At 47.7% G+C, this 15,045-nt stretch overlaps 1 protein-coding gene across 1 annotated transcript; it reads left to right on the forward strand.

The window, feature by feature from the left end:
* The first annotated feature begins 2,783 nt into the window (after window positions 1–2,783).
* LOC144257479 (bone morphogenetic protein 2-like) lies at window positions 2,784–13,786 on the forward strand. Its single transcript, XM_077805453.1, has 6 exons — window positions 2,784–2,806; window positions 8,460–8,707; window positions 8,976–9,118; window positions 9,539–9,661; window positions 11,700–11,898; window positions 13,380–13,786. The coding sequence occupies exons 1-6, from the start codon at window positions 2,784–2,786 to the stop codon at window positions 13,784–13,786; spliced, it is 1,143 nt and encodes a 380-aa protein (XP_077661579.1).
* The last annotated feature ends 1,259 nt before the right edge of the window (window positions 13,787–15,045 follow it).

The following is a 15,045-nucleotide window of genomic DNA, read 5'->3' on the forward strand; positions in this document are numbered from 1 at the left end:
CTGGAAATATTCAAATTTTGTGTGTTGCTGCTGCTGCATACAGAGGTTTTGCCCTACCCCACTGCAAAGTCCTGAGTACTCTGCTGGAGACTGTGTCAAACTTTGGGCACCACGTTCGGAAAGATGTGGCTAAACTGGGGAGAGTCCAGAGGAGAGCTCCAAAACGGACACAAGGTTTAGAGAACCTGATGTATGAAAAAAGGTTTTAAAAATTTGGCTTGTTTAGTCTTGAGAAAAGAAGACTGGGGGAGACCAGATAACAGTCTTCAAATATGCTGAGGGCTGTTATAAAGAGGGCGGTGATCAAATATTCTTCATGTTCACCGAAGGCAGGGCAAGAAGTAATGGGCTCCATGTGCAGCAAGGGAGAGTTCGGTTAGATATTAGGAAAAACTTTCTAACTGTAAGAGTAGTTAAGCTCTGGAATAGGCTTCTGAGGAGGATCATTGGAGGTTTTTTAAGAACAGGTTGGACAGGGATGGTCTAGGTTTACTTGGTCTGGCCTCTGTGCAGGGGGCTGGACTTGATGACCTCTCGCATTTCCTTACATTTCTGTGGTTATATGAAAATCCGATATAATTTGTTGTCCATAATCACACTTTGGTCTCTTTTTGCATTAATGCCTCTCACTCGTCTCCCGCCTGTTCAGTGTCTGTGCTTCGGAGTCTTTTCCCCAAGCCCCCAGTTTTTCCAAAGTGGCTACCTAAAGTTGGGCTCCGAAAGCCAGATTTTCAAAGGTGGGGAAGACCCTGACTTCAGTGATACCTGTGAAAATCAGGTCACTTTTATTTAGGTTCCTGCATAGAGATTTAGGAGTCCAATTCTAGGCACAGGTCTGACAATTTTGGCTAAATGTATCAATGTATGTTTGCCTTTTGAATTCCTACCCATACTATTAATCTAAGTCAGCCTCTCAGAACTGCCACAAAAATTTACCAACCCAGCTAAAAAAATGCATTAGCCTGCCATTCCTGCATGGTGCTACGCCATCACCATCTTCATCTGCATCTGCCCCAAGGTTGGGAAGAGGGGGATGCTATCTGGTAATTCCCATTTTGTGCCTGTCCTCTATCTTTTACCCAGGGGCTTAAACATGTGGTTTCGGCAGAACCGTTTCACGGCTGTTCTCCGTAATTCTTTCTCCTCATTGTGTGTGTGCTGATGTGCCACTCACAGTGGCAGTTTACTAATGGGTGCAAGACGCTGCTTCCTTTAACACAGCAGGGGATGCATCTTTTGTGTGTTGTAGGATTCTGGCTACTCCATTGGTCCTAAGACTATTGCTGCTTTCTGCACATACAACCAAGCTGTAATTCCTGGTAATAGGTAACACAGACCTGGGCAGAAGAGGATGCCCTTGGTTTATCATGGCTGAATGTATTATGTATTACTTACAAAAATGTATGATGTATTACTAAGGTCCTTCCACACCCAGTGCCACCTTTTCCCCAGACCCTTCCAGAGCTAGGCACTTCAAAACCTTGGACTCAGACTTACAAAAAACAAGAAATACCCACTTCGTTGGATGCATCCGATGAAGTGGGTATTCACCCACGAAAGCTCATGCTCCAATACGTCTGTTAGTCTCTAAGGTGACACAGGACTCTTTGTTGCTTTTACAGATCGAGACTAACACGGCTACCCCTCGGATATAAGAAATACTCAGTTAAGCTCCCTGCCCTCATGCGTAGCCCTGGCAATGCTTGCTAGTGAAGTGCAAATGTACAAAGGAATTCAGGAACATAAGGATTGTCAGACTCTATCAGAGCTGAGGTCCATTTAGTCCAGTATCCTGTCTCTGACAGCGGCCAGCACCAGGTGCTCCAGAGGAAATGTAACTAAGAACCCCCTGGTAACAGATGTGAGATAATCTGCCCCAACCTCCACCCCACATAGGTCTCATCCTGGTCTCTAATAGTTAGAGACTGGCTTAAAACCTTAAGCACAAGGTTATCTACCCCTTCTGGAAATTGTTGTTATAATGAATTATGGTAGCGCTGGGTATTCTTGATATCCATAGAAATGTCCAATGCTTCTTTGAATCTTGTTAAATTCTTGGCCTCAATGAGTTCCACAGTTAATCGCACACTGTGTGAAAAAGCATTTCCTTTCATCAGTTCTGAATTTCCCACGTGTTAATTTCATTGAAATTCTCCCAGTTCTTGTGTTTGTGGCAGAGATAACAAATGGTCCTGATCTACATTTTCTAGACAAGTAATTATTTTTTAGACTTTTATTATGTCCCTTCATATTCATTTCTCTTCTCAGGTAACAATCCCAGTCTTTTCAATTGCTTTTCATATGAGAGTTTTTTCTGCCTCTTGATGATTCTTGTCGCTCTTCTCTGAATCCCCTCTAGCTCTACTAAACCCTCTTTGACTTGAGCTGTCCAGTATTGCACACAGTATTCCAGATGAGGCCACACCATTGGTTTGTATAAAGACCATGAAATGCCCCACTAAGGGGCTGTTTCACACACACAGAATGACTGTATAATGTTACTCCCCCCCCATACCTCCCCCCCATGAGATGGCAGCTCCTTGCTGGATTGTTCTTTTGGGAATGGGGAATATTTGCCTAAAACACGGGAACATAATAACAGGGAATCCTCTAAACCATCATTAGCCTCTTTAATTGAGACTGTGCAGCTGGAAACGAGGAGGACAGGGTAGTTCAGTGTGTCCAGTGTGATCCCTATATTGCTGCTGGCCAGGCTGTGGTGAGGGTCCCGTTGGATGGATGATAAAAGCGTCCTGATGTGGAGTTGTGTTGGCAGAGAGAAAATGGCGTTGGCTGTGAGGGAGAGGTAAGGTCATGCTATTGCCATTGCCCTCCCTAGAGAGCTGAGTTAAGGTTCCATGGTTGGGCCGTGTGTGAAGCAGCCCGTTAATTGTACATGTTCTACTTTTCGTCAGTCTGTGCTTTGCTGTTCCTTCTCATACTAACGTTCTCTTCAGGGATAGGGGGTGAGAGGAGGCGATTTCAATGGGAATTGGGTGCCTAGATAACTTTTGGATCTGGCCTTTGTCTCTAACCCAGAGTGGGTTTACTCATCTGCCATGGCTGGGACAGCAGGTCTTTATAGACAATGCTAGACATTGCTCTGTGTCTCAGGGAGCTTGACTTCCCCCTGATGCTAGTGCTGCAGAGAGAACCACTGCCGGAGAGTCCTTGCCTGCACAACAGCTCCCCTGAGAGCCACAATCTTGTCAAAGAAAAGAGCCCGATCACTACTAGGGAAACGTATGTCACAGCATTCTCCCCATGTCTGTCCCCAGACTCCCCCCGATCTCATCTGGGGTACAGTGCTAAGGTGACAATGAGAACAGGAGGACTCGTGGCACCTTAGAGACTAGCAAATTTATTAGAGCATAAGCTTTCGTGAGCTACAGCTCACTTCGTCGGCTGCATAGAATGGAATATATATACAGATAAGTTGGAAGTTACCATTCAAACTGTGAGAGGCTAATTAGTTCAGATGAGCTATTAGCAGCAGGAGAAAAAAACTTTTGTAGTGACAATCAGGATGGCCCATTTAGACAGTTGACAAGAAGGTGTGAGGATACTTAACATGGGGAAATAGATTCAATATGTGTGGTGACAATGGTGAACAATTCATGTCTCAGAGATGGGAGTGTAGTGAACTGGGGTAACGTGGCTTCAGAAACACCTGGAGCATAATCACTATTGTCAATTTAAAACCAAAACCCTTACACAGAGCACAGCAGTGACCCATGGTCCCGCAACATGCCCAAATATGCCCTCAATGTAACTGTGATGTACCCCCAAAGGCCCCCACAGAGCATCCCCACCACCAGAGAATGGATGATGGGGAATGCGGGATGTCCCAAGAGCTTTAAAAGGCTCCTGAGGCACAGATCTGCCCTAAACAAGCCAAAATAGCCTCTTGGGGAAAGGTCATTATGAGCCTTCTAAACAGAGGCTGCTCAGACAATCTGCCAGCCTAGGCAAAACTTCAGTGTGCCTCCCCGCTCCTCATAGGCCTAGGTTGGCATATTTGGCCCTGACACACAGGATCACAACACCACTCAAATTTGGTTCTACCACCCCTCCATCAGGAGTGGCCAGGCCAGCACTGCCATCCTAGACAGCTGCATAGTTTGTTTATAGCTAGAGCGGCCTCTGGTCCTAAGGCTCAGTTCTGTTCTGTTCATTCCCTGTGAAGTACCTGGCATTTGCCACTGTCAAAAGACAGGATTCTGGGCTAGATGGACTTTTGGTCTGACCCAGTATGGCTGTTCTTAAGGGATGGTGAGTCCCCCCAGTATTGCCAAACTCAAGTGTTCAAAAATTTTGACTCAGGTCCAAAAATACAAGAGATTGGCCTAAAAATCATGAGGGTTTTTTAAAATTTTGAATGTGGTAGTGGGGAGTTTCCCCCTTAATCTTCAGGTTTCTGAGACTTTAGGTTACTCTCAGGGCATATTTTCAAGCTTTTAACCACAAGGGTTAGAAAATTACATTAAAAAAAGTAAGAAGAAAGAAACTGAGATTTTGACATAATCCCATGACTCCAGAAACTGGGGATTTAAGAAAAAAACACCAAATATCGTGAGACTCACAGTAAAGTCACAAAAGTTGACAAGAAGTGACCCAATGGCTGGAGGGGTGGGCATGGCCCCTCTGTGCTTCCTTCAGCACCTAAGGTGGTGGTCGGGTCACTACACAAACCACAGAAGAGAGTCTCTGGCTTTGTCTTCCAGCTCTCCAAACTGCTTTTCCTAGGCACCCCATTCTCTACTCCCTCCCTGCACAGCAGAGGTCCAGGCCCCCTCCCGAGCTCAGCTTCTGCCCCACTACCTGAGAAGGCTCTGTTCAATCCCCATCTCTCCAATGCCTCTTCCTTCTCTCTACATAGCTCTTCTGTGAGGCAGGGCAGGAGTATTATTCCCATTGTACCCTGGGAACTGAGGCCCAGAGAGATTAAGGCCAAAATTACTAGCCACCTAGAAACATTCTGTGGTAAATGTCTTACCCAAGAGTACATAGGAAATCTGTGCAGAGACAGAGATAGAAACCAGTCCTACTGTGGTCCATTGTATCAACCATAGGGTCATCATCTTTTCTTTCAAACTTCTTGCCTCATTCACTGCACAGACCTGTGTTTGTGTGCAACTGTTTACAAGGAAAATTCATCTGTATGTCTCACTGTGTTTAGCAGAGATGGATATGCAGGAGTAGGTGCACTGAACAGTCCGCATAGACAAGGACATTCATTTAGCTTAATTATTGGTTGTGCTACATGAGGGAGCTAGTTTTTGTTCCTGGCTCTGTCTGACATGACCTTGTGAATCCTTTCTCATACTTCCAAATTCCTAGTTTTTCAGGTTGATTTGACATTTTTGTACATTTTAGAAAATGCAAAATCCAGTTTGATAGAGACACTTAGCTAGGGTCGGTCCTCGGGCCGGTTTTGTTCAATATCTTCATAAATGATCTGGAGGATGGTGTGGATTGCACCCTCAGCAAGTTTGCAGATGACACTAAACTGGGAGGAGAGGTAGATGCACTGGAGGGTAGGGATAGGATACAGAGGGCCCTAGACAACTAAGAGGATTGGGCCAAAAGAAATCTGATGCGGTTCAACAAGGACAAGTGCAGAGTCCTGCACTTAGGACGGAAGAATCCCATGCACTGCTACAGACTAGGGACCGAATGGCTAGGCAGCAGTTCTGCAGAAAAGGACCTAGGGGTGACAGTGGACAAGAAGCTGGATAGGAGTCAACAGTGTGCCCGTGTTGCCAAGAAGGCCAATGGCATTTTGGGCTGTATAAGTAGGGGCATTGCCAGCAGATCGAGGGACGTGATCGTCCCCCTCTATTCGACATTGGTGAGGCCTCATCTGGAGTACTGTGTCCAGTTTTGGGCCCCACACTACAAGAAGGATGTGGATAAATTGGAAAGAGTCCAGCAGAGGGCAACAAAAATGATTAGGGGACTGGAACACATGACTTACGAGGAGAGGCTGAGGAAACTTGGATTGTTTAGTCTGCGGAAGAGAAGAATGAGGGGGGATTTGATAGCTGCTTTCAACTACCTGAAGGGGGGTTCCAAAGGGGATGGATCTAGACTGTTCTCAGTGGGAGCTGATGACAGAACGAGGAGTAATGGTCTCAAGTTGCAGTGGGGGAGGTTTAGTTTGGATATTAGGAAAAACTTTTTCACTAGGAGGGTGGTGAAACACTGGAATGCGTTACCTAGGGAGGTGGTGGAATCTCCTTCCTTAGATATTTTTAAGGTCAGGCTTGACAAAGCCCTGGCTGGGATGATTTAGTTGGGGATTGGTCCTGCTTTGAGCAGGGGTTTGGACTAGATGACCTCCTGAGGTCCCTTCCAACCCTGATATTCTATGATTCTATGATTCCATAGGTTTCAGAGTAACAGCCGTGTTAGTCTGTATTCGCAAAAAGAAAAGGAGTACTTGTGGCACCTTAGAGACTAACCAATTTATTTGCGCATGAGCTTTCGTGAGCTACAGCTCACTTCATCAGATGCATACCGTGGAAACTGCAGCAGACTATCAGTCTGCTGCAGTTTCCACGGTATGCATCTGATGAAGTGAGCTGTAGCTCACGAAAGCTCATGCTCAAATAAATTGGTTAGTCTCTAAGGTGCCACAAGTACTCCTTTTCTTTTTATGATTCCATAGCCTTAACTAAACAGGGAAACAGAAATTCTATCAAGGGTATCCCCAAGCTCCCCCATTCCACCTAGTCAGCAGCATGATCTCCATAGCCTCACCACAAACCTCTGCTAGTTAAGAGAGCAAACACTTTACAAAGGGGTTGCACAAATATTTTCTAGACAACAGTAGAATGCTGAGAATCATGCGTCCTGGTTTCTCTTCCTGGATCTGGGAGAGGAATGTACAGATTGAGCACCCAAGAACAGAGATTTAGCAGGTGTCTGCTGAAAAGCAGTGTGACTAAGGGGATAACAGTCTTTCATGTTGAAGATGTGGGCTCTATTCACTCCTCTGTTTAAAATGGCTTTATGCACTTTCTCAGTCACTTTATGAGTAAAGTGAGCAAAAGGGGACAGGTTTCAGAGTAGCAGCCATGTTAGTCTGTATCCACAAAAAGAAAAGGAGTACTTGTGGCACCTTAGAGACTAACAAATTGATTTGAGCATAAGCTTTCGTGAGCTACAGCTCACTTCATCGAGAAGGGAATAGCTTTGGCTGGGAGGGGCCCACGTTAAGGCCAAGAGCTCATGAGCAATCTGGGGTTGCTCTCACGCTTCTCTTGGCTTTTCATCCTGGCATGCCTGAGGTGTATCTCATCTTCACCAGCCTGATAAACGGTTCTTATTTCTCAGGTGTATTGCGGTAGCACCTGGAGCCTGCCATGGTAGTCCAGACACGTAGTGACACAGTCTCCACCCTAAAGAATATACATTATAAATGGCCATGACAGACAAAGGGTAGGAAGAGAAACGGAGGGCAAGTGACTTCTCAGCAGGGTAGGGACAGAGCTGTCCCACAGCAATGCCTGATCCACTAGCCCCGACTGAGCACTGATTTGCTGTTAGGAAGTAGTTCAGTGCAACAACCATATGCCCAGGAGTTGTTTTCACAGCAGGGAATGGGGTTTGAGCCCCTCTATCCAGTCAGTATGGGACTGTGTCTACAGTATTAAGCTATTTTAATCACCTGAGCGTCTAACCCTGCTCAGAACAGATCTAGATGGTTATAACGGTGGTGGTTGAAGGTGGTGGGTCTATTGCACTTCTCCCGAGGTCCAGGTATTTGTTTTCAGACTAGTGGCAGTCTGTTGTCCCTGCCCTCTCTTTCCTCCCCCCACCCCCCAATGTTATGCATGGTTTGAAGTATCTTCCTTGAATATTGCACTAGAAAATGTCTCTTGGCCCTGATCTCTCATCACTCTGGACAGTGGTTCTTATCTGTCAGGTGCATTTCTTACCTCTGCTACATGAGGGGCAGAGTCCGTTCCACCCTTTTCTCTACTCTTTGTTCAGAGCTGTTCAATTCCTGAGCACAAAGGTCCTCCTGTTTGCCCCATTAATGCCATCATTAGAAGGCAGTTAGTCTCCTATGGAGAGCAAACTCGGCTCAGCCAGTGCCTTACTACAATGGACATGGATGTTTACTCCAGAGAGCAGCGCAGGTGCCCTTCCTGCCTGCTCCCTTCCCTCCACATTCTGCTCTCAAATAACAAGAGTACACAAGTGGGCTTCCTGCTCCATACAGCTTGTGTACTGGGCTAATTGCTGAAAGGCGTTCAGTAGCCCAGTTTCACACCTTGTTAGCGCTGCAATTAGCTCTCTTTACCCTTCCTGATGGCTCATTTACATATTTGACTTAATTCCATCTCTCCCCCCTGTTATAAATGTGGTGCTGGATAGAGGGTGGGAGTTATGCAGGGGGACTGGAAGAGGACAGCCATGCTGAGACTCCTGTTGCTGCTGCTTCTTGCCAGGCTGCAAAGCTGCAATCCCAGACCCCCCAATGTCCTTCCAGAGGAGGATTCAGAAGACACAAGAACAGAGGCTCTTAGGAGGCTTTTGGAAGTATTTGGCATAGAAGACCCTCCCCGCTCTCCCCATCATATCAAGCAGCCTCCCCAGTACATGGTGGACCTGTACAACACGGTAGCAGGAGCTGATGGCATCACCAAAGACCCTGACATCCTGGAGGGAAACACCGTCCGCAGCTTCTTGGATAAAAGTAAGAACTCTTGGTGGCTTTGGTTGCCCTAATGGTTTGATCTGCTAGAGTTTGTGTGTAGTTTTCCAGGGCTCTTGGTGCTTGTTTGAATCCTAGAAACCAAGAGGAGGCCTGGAGTAAGCAGTATCCCATATGCGCTGATGAAGCACATCCTCCCAGAGAATGTGCAGCATCAGAATAGAGTGTTTAGAATGTGCCCATGTGATGTTCCTTTTAGTTTGGCTGAAACTGGGGTCACCAAAGTTTCTAATCTGACCCTTTGGTCCAGCTCACAGTGATGAGATGCATTTCCTGTTCATCTTATCGGGTGTGGTTAAGAACGAGAGGATCCTGACAGCAGAGCTGCATCTCTTCAGACTGCGGACTAAGGTGGCTGAGGGACCTTTCTACAAGAGACATCACTTCTGCCAGGTAAGGAGAGATGAGAAGCGCACATGCCTCTGCTTGGAAAGTGCATGGGCCATATTCTGCTCTAGTGACACTACTATGAATCTGGAGTGACTCTTGTACATTTACTGAAAGTGGGATTTGGCTCCTGGTTTGTGTGCTGACCTCACCAAAGTTGGATCCTTACTGACTTAAGCTAAATCAATATAAACCACTTTTAAATCAATTTCAGTGTCCACACAATAAGTTGCACAAATTTAAGTAAATCAGTTTCTAAAAATTGGTGCAATTTTTATGGATAGACCAGGCCTTAGATTACAGAGGTTTCTGACTAGGCTAACTTGACTTTCCCCCATCTCTTTTCCTTTAAAACATAGACTTTCAATGAGATTTTCATCTTCCAGTGGCTCCTGGTGCTAACTGCCTTGTATTCCCTATCCCCAGGTGAGTGTCTATCAAGTCCTGGACAAGAACAAACTGGATTCCTTTGAAGGGAAGAAGCTGCTAGCAGCCAGACTTATCGCTTTGCAGGGCTCTGGCTGGGAGGTGTTTGGCATCACACAAGCTGTAAGTGTCTTCAGCCTAAATTCAGATGTGTACAGAGAGAAAGAATGAAACCTTCCTGTCCCTTCTGTCAGCAAACTGAGCTCCCAATGCCCTTCCTTGGCCTCCAGCTGCTTCAGCCTAGAGGGGCAGCTGCTGGGGGGGGGGGGGGAGGGGATGTCTGTCAAAGGCTTTTCTGACAGGTTTCAGAGGAGCAGCTGTGCTAGTCTGTATCCGCAAAAAAGAACAGGAGGACTTGTGGCACCTTCGAGGCTTTTCTGTGCAACCATTTGAAAAAGCTGGCTGAGTCTGCTGGCCCTCTCCTTTGACACTGCAGCCTTGACAGCAGATCCAGCCATTTCACAACCCTGGGTTCTTGAATCAATAGAGGTGACCTGCAGGGGTTTCCACTGAGGCTGTGCTAGCCAGGCCAGCCGGGTTTAAATCTTGTTTACAGAACTGCTTTTGAACCGTATTGAAATGGCTCCTCTAGAACCAGATGTGGCCCTGAGTAACACAGCTGTGAGCATGGACAGCCCAGATGTTACAGTACAGATGTCGTTAGGACACTGGCTATAATCTTCACAGTCTGAGAAAGGGACAGAGAAGTCTGGATTTCTGCTAAAATTTAGTTTGAAGTGAGGTTATGATCAGGAAAGGGGAGATGGAAAGCTCAGTGGTTTGAGCATTGGCCTGCTAAACCCAGGGTTGTGAGTTCAATCCTTAAGGGGGCCATTTAGGGATCGGGGGCAAACATTGGGGACTGGTCCTGCTTTGAGCAGGGGGTTGGACTAGATGACCTCCTGAGGTCCCTTCCAACTCTGATATTCTATGATACCTATGATATCTATGATGTAAAAACACACCAGCATCTTTAGTCTGAGCAGCTGCCTTGTCAGATCCAAACCAGTTCTTGTCAGTCCTGTTGGTGCCTGAGAAAGAGTGAGCTGAGCTCCAGGCTGCCCTGTGCAGCAGCCTCAGAACTGTTACCTACATTCCAGCTGTAGGCTCTTTACTGTATTCTGAGGTGTACAGCTCCAGGTTATCTTGACCACATCCATAATCCACCATTTGGGTCAGGCTCCGAAGGGATGATCCAGGAGCCAGAAAGAACCCACCATGACTGATCCTCGGCTGAGTTTGCAGGGCTGGTGGCAACCAGGAACAAACATCTCTCCCCTTGGCAATGGGGCGTCTTCCCTCGAAACCAGAGAGACTGAGCCCACCACGCCAAGGGGCAGGTGGTGTAGTGTTGAGAGTGTGTATTTCGGGAGAGACGCCTGGCACCATGTGTATATTTGCAGGGTGACATCCGGTGCAGTGTCTACATATGTGGGGTGATACCAAGAGCAATGTACATATTTTTAATATGAACCATGGTAAAAAATATGTGCTCAATATCACAAACCAGGTGTGTCTAGATCCATGGTTATTATGAAACAAGAAGATATTTTCCAGAAATATTAACTAATGTAAGAACTAGTCAGGAGAGAAAAGGCACCAAGGAGATGTGACGGGCTTCCTCTGTAAGGGCTTGAGAGGCAATGTGTCCATTCGCTTATAGAGCAACCTTTAGCCATCGGTCACAGGATTCTAGAATAAAGGGTGAGCTCTGGGCCCACTGAGAGCTGCATAGAAATAGCACAGGCCGGGGTGTTTGGGGAGCTCTGGCTCCAACCTGGGATCAGACCCAAGCAGAGTTGTTCTCAGGGAAGCTCAGTTCATCTCCTTTCCTGACTGCAGGGCTCAGCACAGGCAAGGGCAGGGACACGTGTGCTGCTCGTCCCCCTTGGCTGCATGCAGGATTCAACCCCAGGACAGGGGAATAGCAGGGCTGGTGAGCCTCACTGCCCACTGCTGATCTGTGTGTTAGCCATCATCAGGCAGGGCTGGCTGTGGGTGTTTGGACTGACACAATCTGAGGACTGAGATGTCCTCAATGGTTTGGAAGATGCATAGGTACCCAGTATCTCCTTTCTGTACCTCACGGTGCCTTCCTGGGGGCTGGGTCCTGTCCCTTCACAGGTGCTGTTGCCATGCTGACCGTTGTGTGGTTTTGCAGGTTCGTGACTGGATGGAAGAGGACAGCAGTAACCACGGCCTGCTGGTGACTGTCCGTGGCTTGGGGAGTGCTCCAGTGGATCCCAGCATGGTGCGATTTGCATCAGGAAGAGATCACCATGAAAGCAAGAAGCCCATGCTGGTTCTGTTCACTGATGACGGGAGACGAGGAGCTGCTCTGCCCATCAGCAGCCTCCCAGGTCAGGCAAACCCACCCATGCTCCGCAGGGAAGGGCACAGAGTCGATGAAATAATAAGGGAATAAAGTGCAGCTCTTCTCTGCAAAGGGGCTGCAATCACTTCCTTACTCACCATTCGAAGTCACGGTTGCTGGGGCCCAGATCTGCAAAGGTATTTAAGCACCTAACTTCCATCCAATGGGAGTTAGGTGCCTAAATACACTTGAGGATCTGGGCCCTGCTGACTAAACTAGGGGTCACTGCTTTGAACGCTTCTAACCCGTTTGGAGCCCAGGCCAGCTGTGGGAGGGGGGCTGGGCTTGTCCATGGCTCCATGCCTCACCAGCTAAGTTCCAGCTATACTTGTTCTTGTTCATCATGGGTGCAATGCAGGGAGCCAGGGACTCTGATCCAGGGCGAGTTTGCAGGGCTGGCAGCTGAGATAATTTATGTGTAATCTGAGGAGATTCAACATAGAGTGAGAGGCAGACTGCCTCCTCCCTCCGTCCCCTGAGCCATTTGGGTAAAGTTCTCTCTCAGAGCAGAACTGGACTGTAATTCTCTGTCCTGCACAGCTTCCCCTTTCTGTGAAATGGGCATAACAATCGCTCCCCAGCCTGCCCCTGAAAAGCACTGTGCGAGCCTCAGGTGGAAGTGGCTAGTTATCTGCAAAGTATAAAGTATTAAAGACCCTTGTTTTTATGCTGTCCCATGAAAGAGGAACGGGGGACGGGCATCACTGTTAAATTAGTGGTTGCAAATTTAACACAAATGAAAAGAAATGCTGCTTCCCTCCAGCTTGTGGCAGTGATCAAGCAGTGGAATTTCCTGCTGTTGGATAATAACACTTGTAATTATGCTGGGATGGGCTAATGAAATGTCATGGTTCAGGCTCATCAGCTGGTCTCCAAAAGGATCAGATCTTTCCTCCTTACACAGATCACTGTGGCATTAGCCAGGTGTATTGCAGGGATGGCTGCCTCGAGGAATTGCCCACAGTTAGAGCCAGGATACTGGACAGACCAATGCTCTGATCTGGTAAAGCAAATCCTGCTTTCTAAAGCTCCATGGCAAACAATGGAACATGAAGGGTTTGCAGTTCCTTTCTACTGTGCAGCAGAACAAACTCTTTAGAGAGCTAGGCTTGGACATGGGTGCAGCCTTTTAGGCATGTATCTGCCTTTCTCTCATGCTATGTCAGCTCCATGATGGATGCAAACCCTTTGGACCTGAGTCTCTTCTCTACTCCATTGCAACTCCATGGACTCGAGTGGTGTCCCTCCTGATTTAAACCTGTGTGAGTGAGAGAAGAATCAGTCCCAAAGTGCTCAATGATTCAGATTGACACTGGGATTTTTGAGAAGGGGGCTGAGTGACTAGATGGGGAGGCTGATAGTGAGTGCAGGAAGGGGGTGGTTCACACTTGCAACCTTGCTTTCAGTCTCATTTCAGGTATGTCTGATCAATAAGGATATTATTCTGATCTCGTTACTCCCTCCTAGATTTGAGCCCTAAGACTCCAGACCTCCCGGCTGAGCCGCTCGTACCAGAAGTGAGTGGGGCGCGGACTGCCCGCTCGCTGGATCGGTTCCTGCCATGCCAGAGACAACTCCTCTCTGTGGACTTTGAGGAAATCGGCTGGTCAGGATGGATAATCTCCCCGAAAAGCTACAACGCGTATCACTGTAAAGGATCCTGTCCCTTCCCCCTGGGCGAGAACATGAGACCAACGAACCACGCCACAGTGCAGTCCATCATCAATGCCCTCAAACTGAGCCAGGACGTCAGTAGCCCCTGCTGTGTCCCAGACAAACTCTTCTCCATCAACCTCCTCTACTTTGATGATGATGAGAATGTAGTCCTTAAACAGTATGATGACATGGTGGCTGGGAGCTGTGGCTGCCACTGATGCCTGTCCTATAGGAAGAGCAGGAATAAGTCAGGGCAACAAGGAACTTCCCTCCCTCAATTGCAATCTGCTCCCAGGAGCCAACCCTCCAAGAGCCACTCACCAGTGTGAGCCTATGCTATGCTGCCCCATCTCCAGCTGCCACCACTTGGCTCAGTGGGGCAATTACACCAAAACGGCACCTAGCTTGCCTAAAGCACCTGGGAAATGCTTTGACTAAAGACAAGCAGCCTAAGCCTGAGATGCCTTTGCGTGCCCCTGGTCCCCTCAAATTGTTGTTGTGGCCTTTGTCACATGGCTAAAACCTACATACCATTTCAAAAGCTGTGGACTTGGTGCATTTAAAATAAAACTGGGTGAATTAAATTTCCCAGCTCCATTCAGAAACAACGAGGAGTCCTTGTGGCACCTTAGAGACTAACAAAGGTATTTGGGCATAAGCTTTTGTGGGCTAAAACCAGGTCCACACCTGGTTCCAGTTCCACAGAGTGTGGTGGAGAGAACCATTGTGAAGCGTTGTCCATGGAAAGGCCTCCTTGCAGGCTGTACGATATGTATATAGCAAAAGCACTAATATATGATGGAAAACTCCTGTACAGTGTGCCTGTAAATGTCTGTACATTTCTGCCTTATGCAACCTGTAAAATGAATTCAGAGTAACTATTAAACATAGGACAGAAGTTCTTGGAGTGGGGTTTCCTTTGGCAAGGCTGCAGTAGCCTGGTGGCTGTTCATGGGGCCTAGGTCTGGGATACAGAGTCATTCTTCTCCATGTCACGTGGTCCAGGTTAGCAGCGGCTCTGATGCTGTGAGGTGCCCTGTATGGAATGAGCTGGTGGGCTCAGCCTGTCCCTGCACCTGCTGTTACTCTTCATCCCAGCTGAAACGTCACACACCGACAGGGCTCCTGGGGTGAGCAAGTTCCATCTCCCAGCCACTAGGGGGCAGCTTTCTCTACCTCCCCCTGCTGGCTTCTCGCCTGCCTCTCAGTGCAGCACAAGATAGGAACATGACGAGCAAGTAGCCATAACTTGTACCCCCCCAAAGTCCCCAAACTGGGGGTTCCAAAGGAGCAAACAGCCCCCGAAGACAGGAAGATGTGGCTGCCTCCTTCTGCCCCTGAGACAGTTCACGTCTTCTCAGAAACTGCAGCTGTTAAGGGCCATTTAATGTGGGATTGGGATCCTGATTTGAGGCTGGTGCTTGCAGCGGGAGGGGGATGGAGGCAAATCTGGTCTGCCTGCAGGTTAAGTCGTCAT

The sequence above is a fragment of the Eretmochelys imbricata genome, chromosome 25 (assembly GCF_965152235.1).
Source record: "Eretmochelys imbricata isolate rEreImb1 chromosome 25, rEreImb1.hap1, whole genome shotgun sequence".
Classification (NCBI taxonomy): domain Eukaryota; kingdom Metazoa; phylum Chordata; order Testudines; family Cheloniidae; genus Eretmochelys; species Eretmochelys imbricata.

Excerpts from the sequence above, each read along its gene's own strand:
- LOC144257479 (XM_077805453.1), top strand. The coding sequence starts at position 2,784 with ATGGCGTTGGCTGTGAGGGAGAG. Across the intron at positions 8,708-8,975 it reads CCGCAGCTTCTTGGATAAAA|CTCACAGTGATGAGATGCAT; the intron begins GTAAGAACTCTT and ends CCTTTGGTCCAG. Across the intron at positions 9,119-9,538 it reads AGAGACATCACTTCTGCCAG|GTGAGTGTCTATCAAGTCCT; the intron begins GTAAGGAGAGAT and ends CCCTATCCCCAG.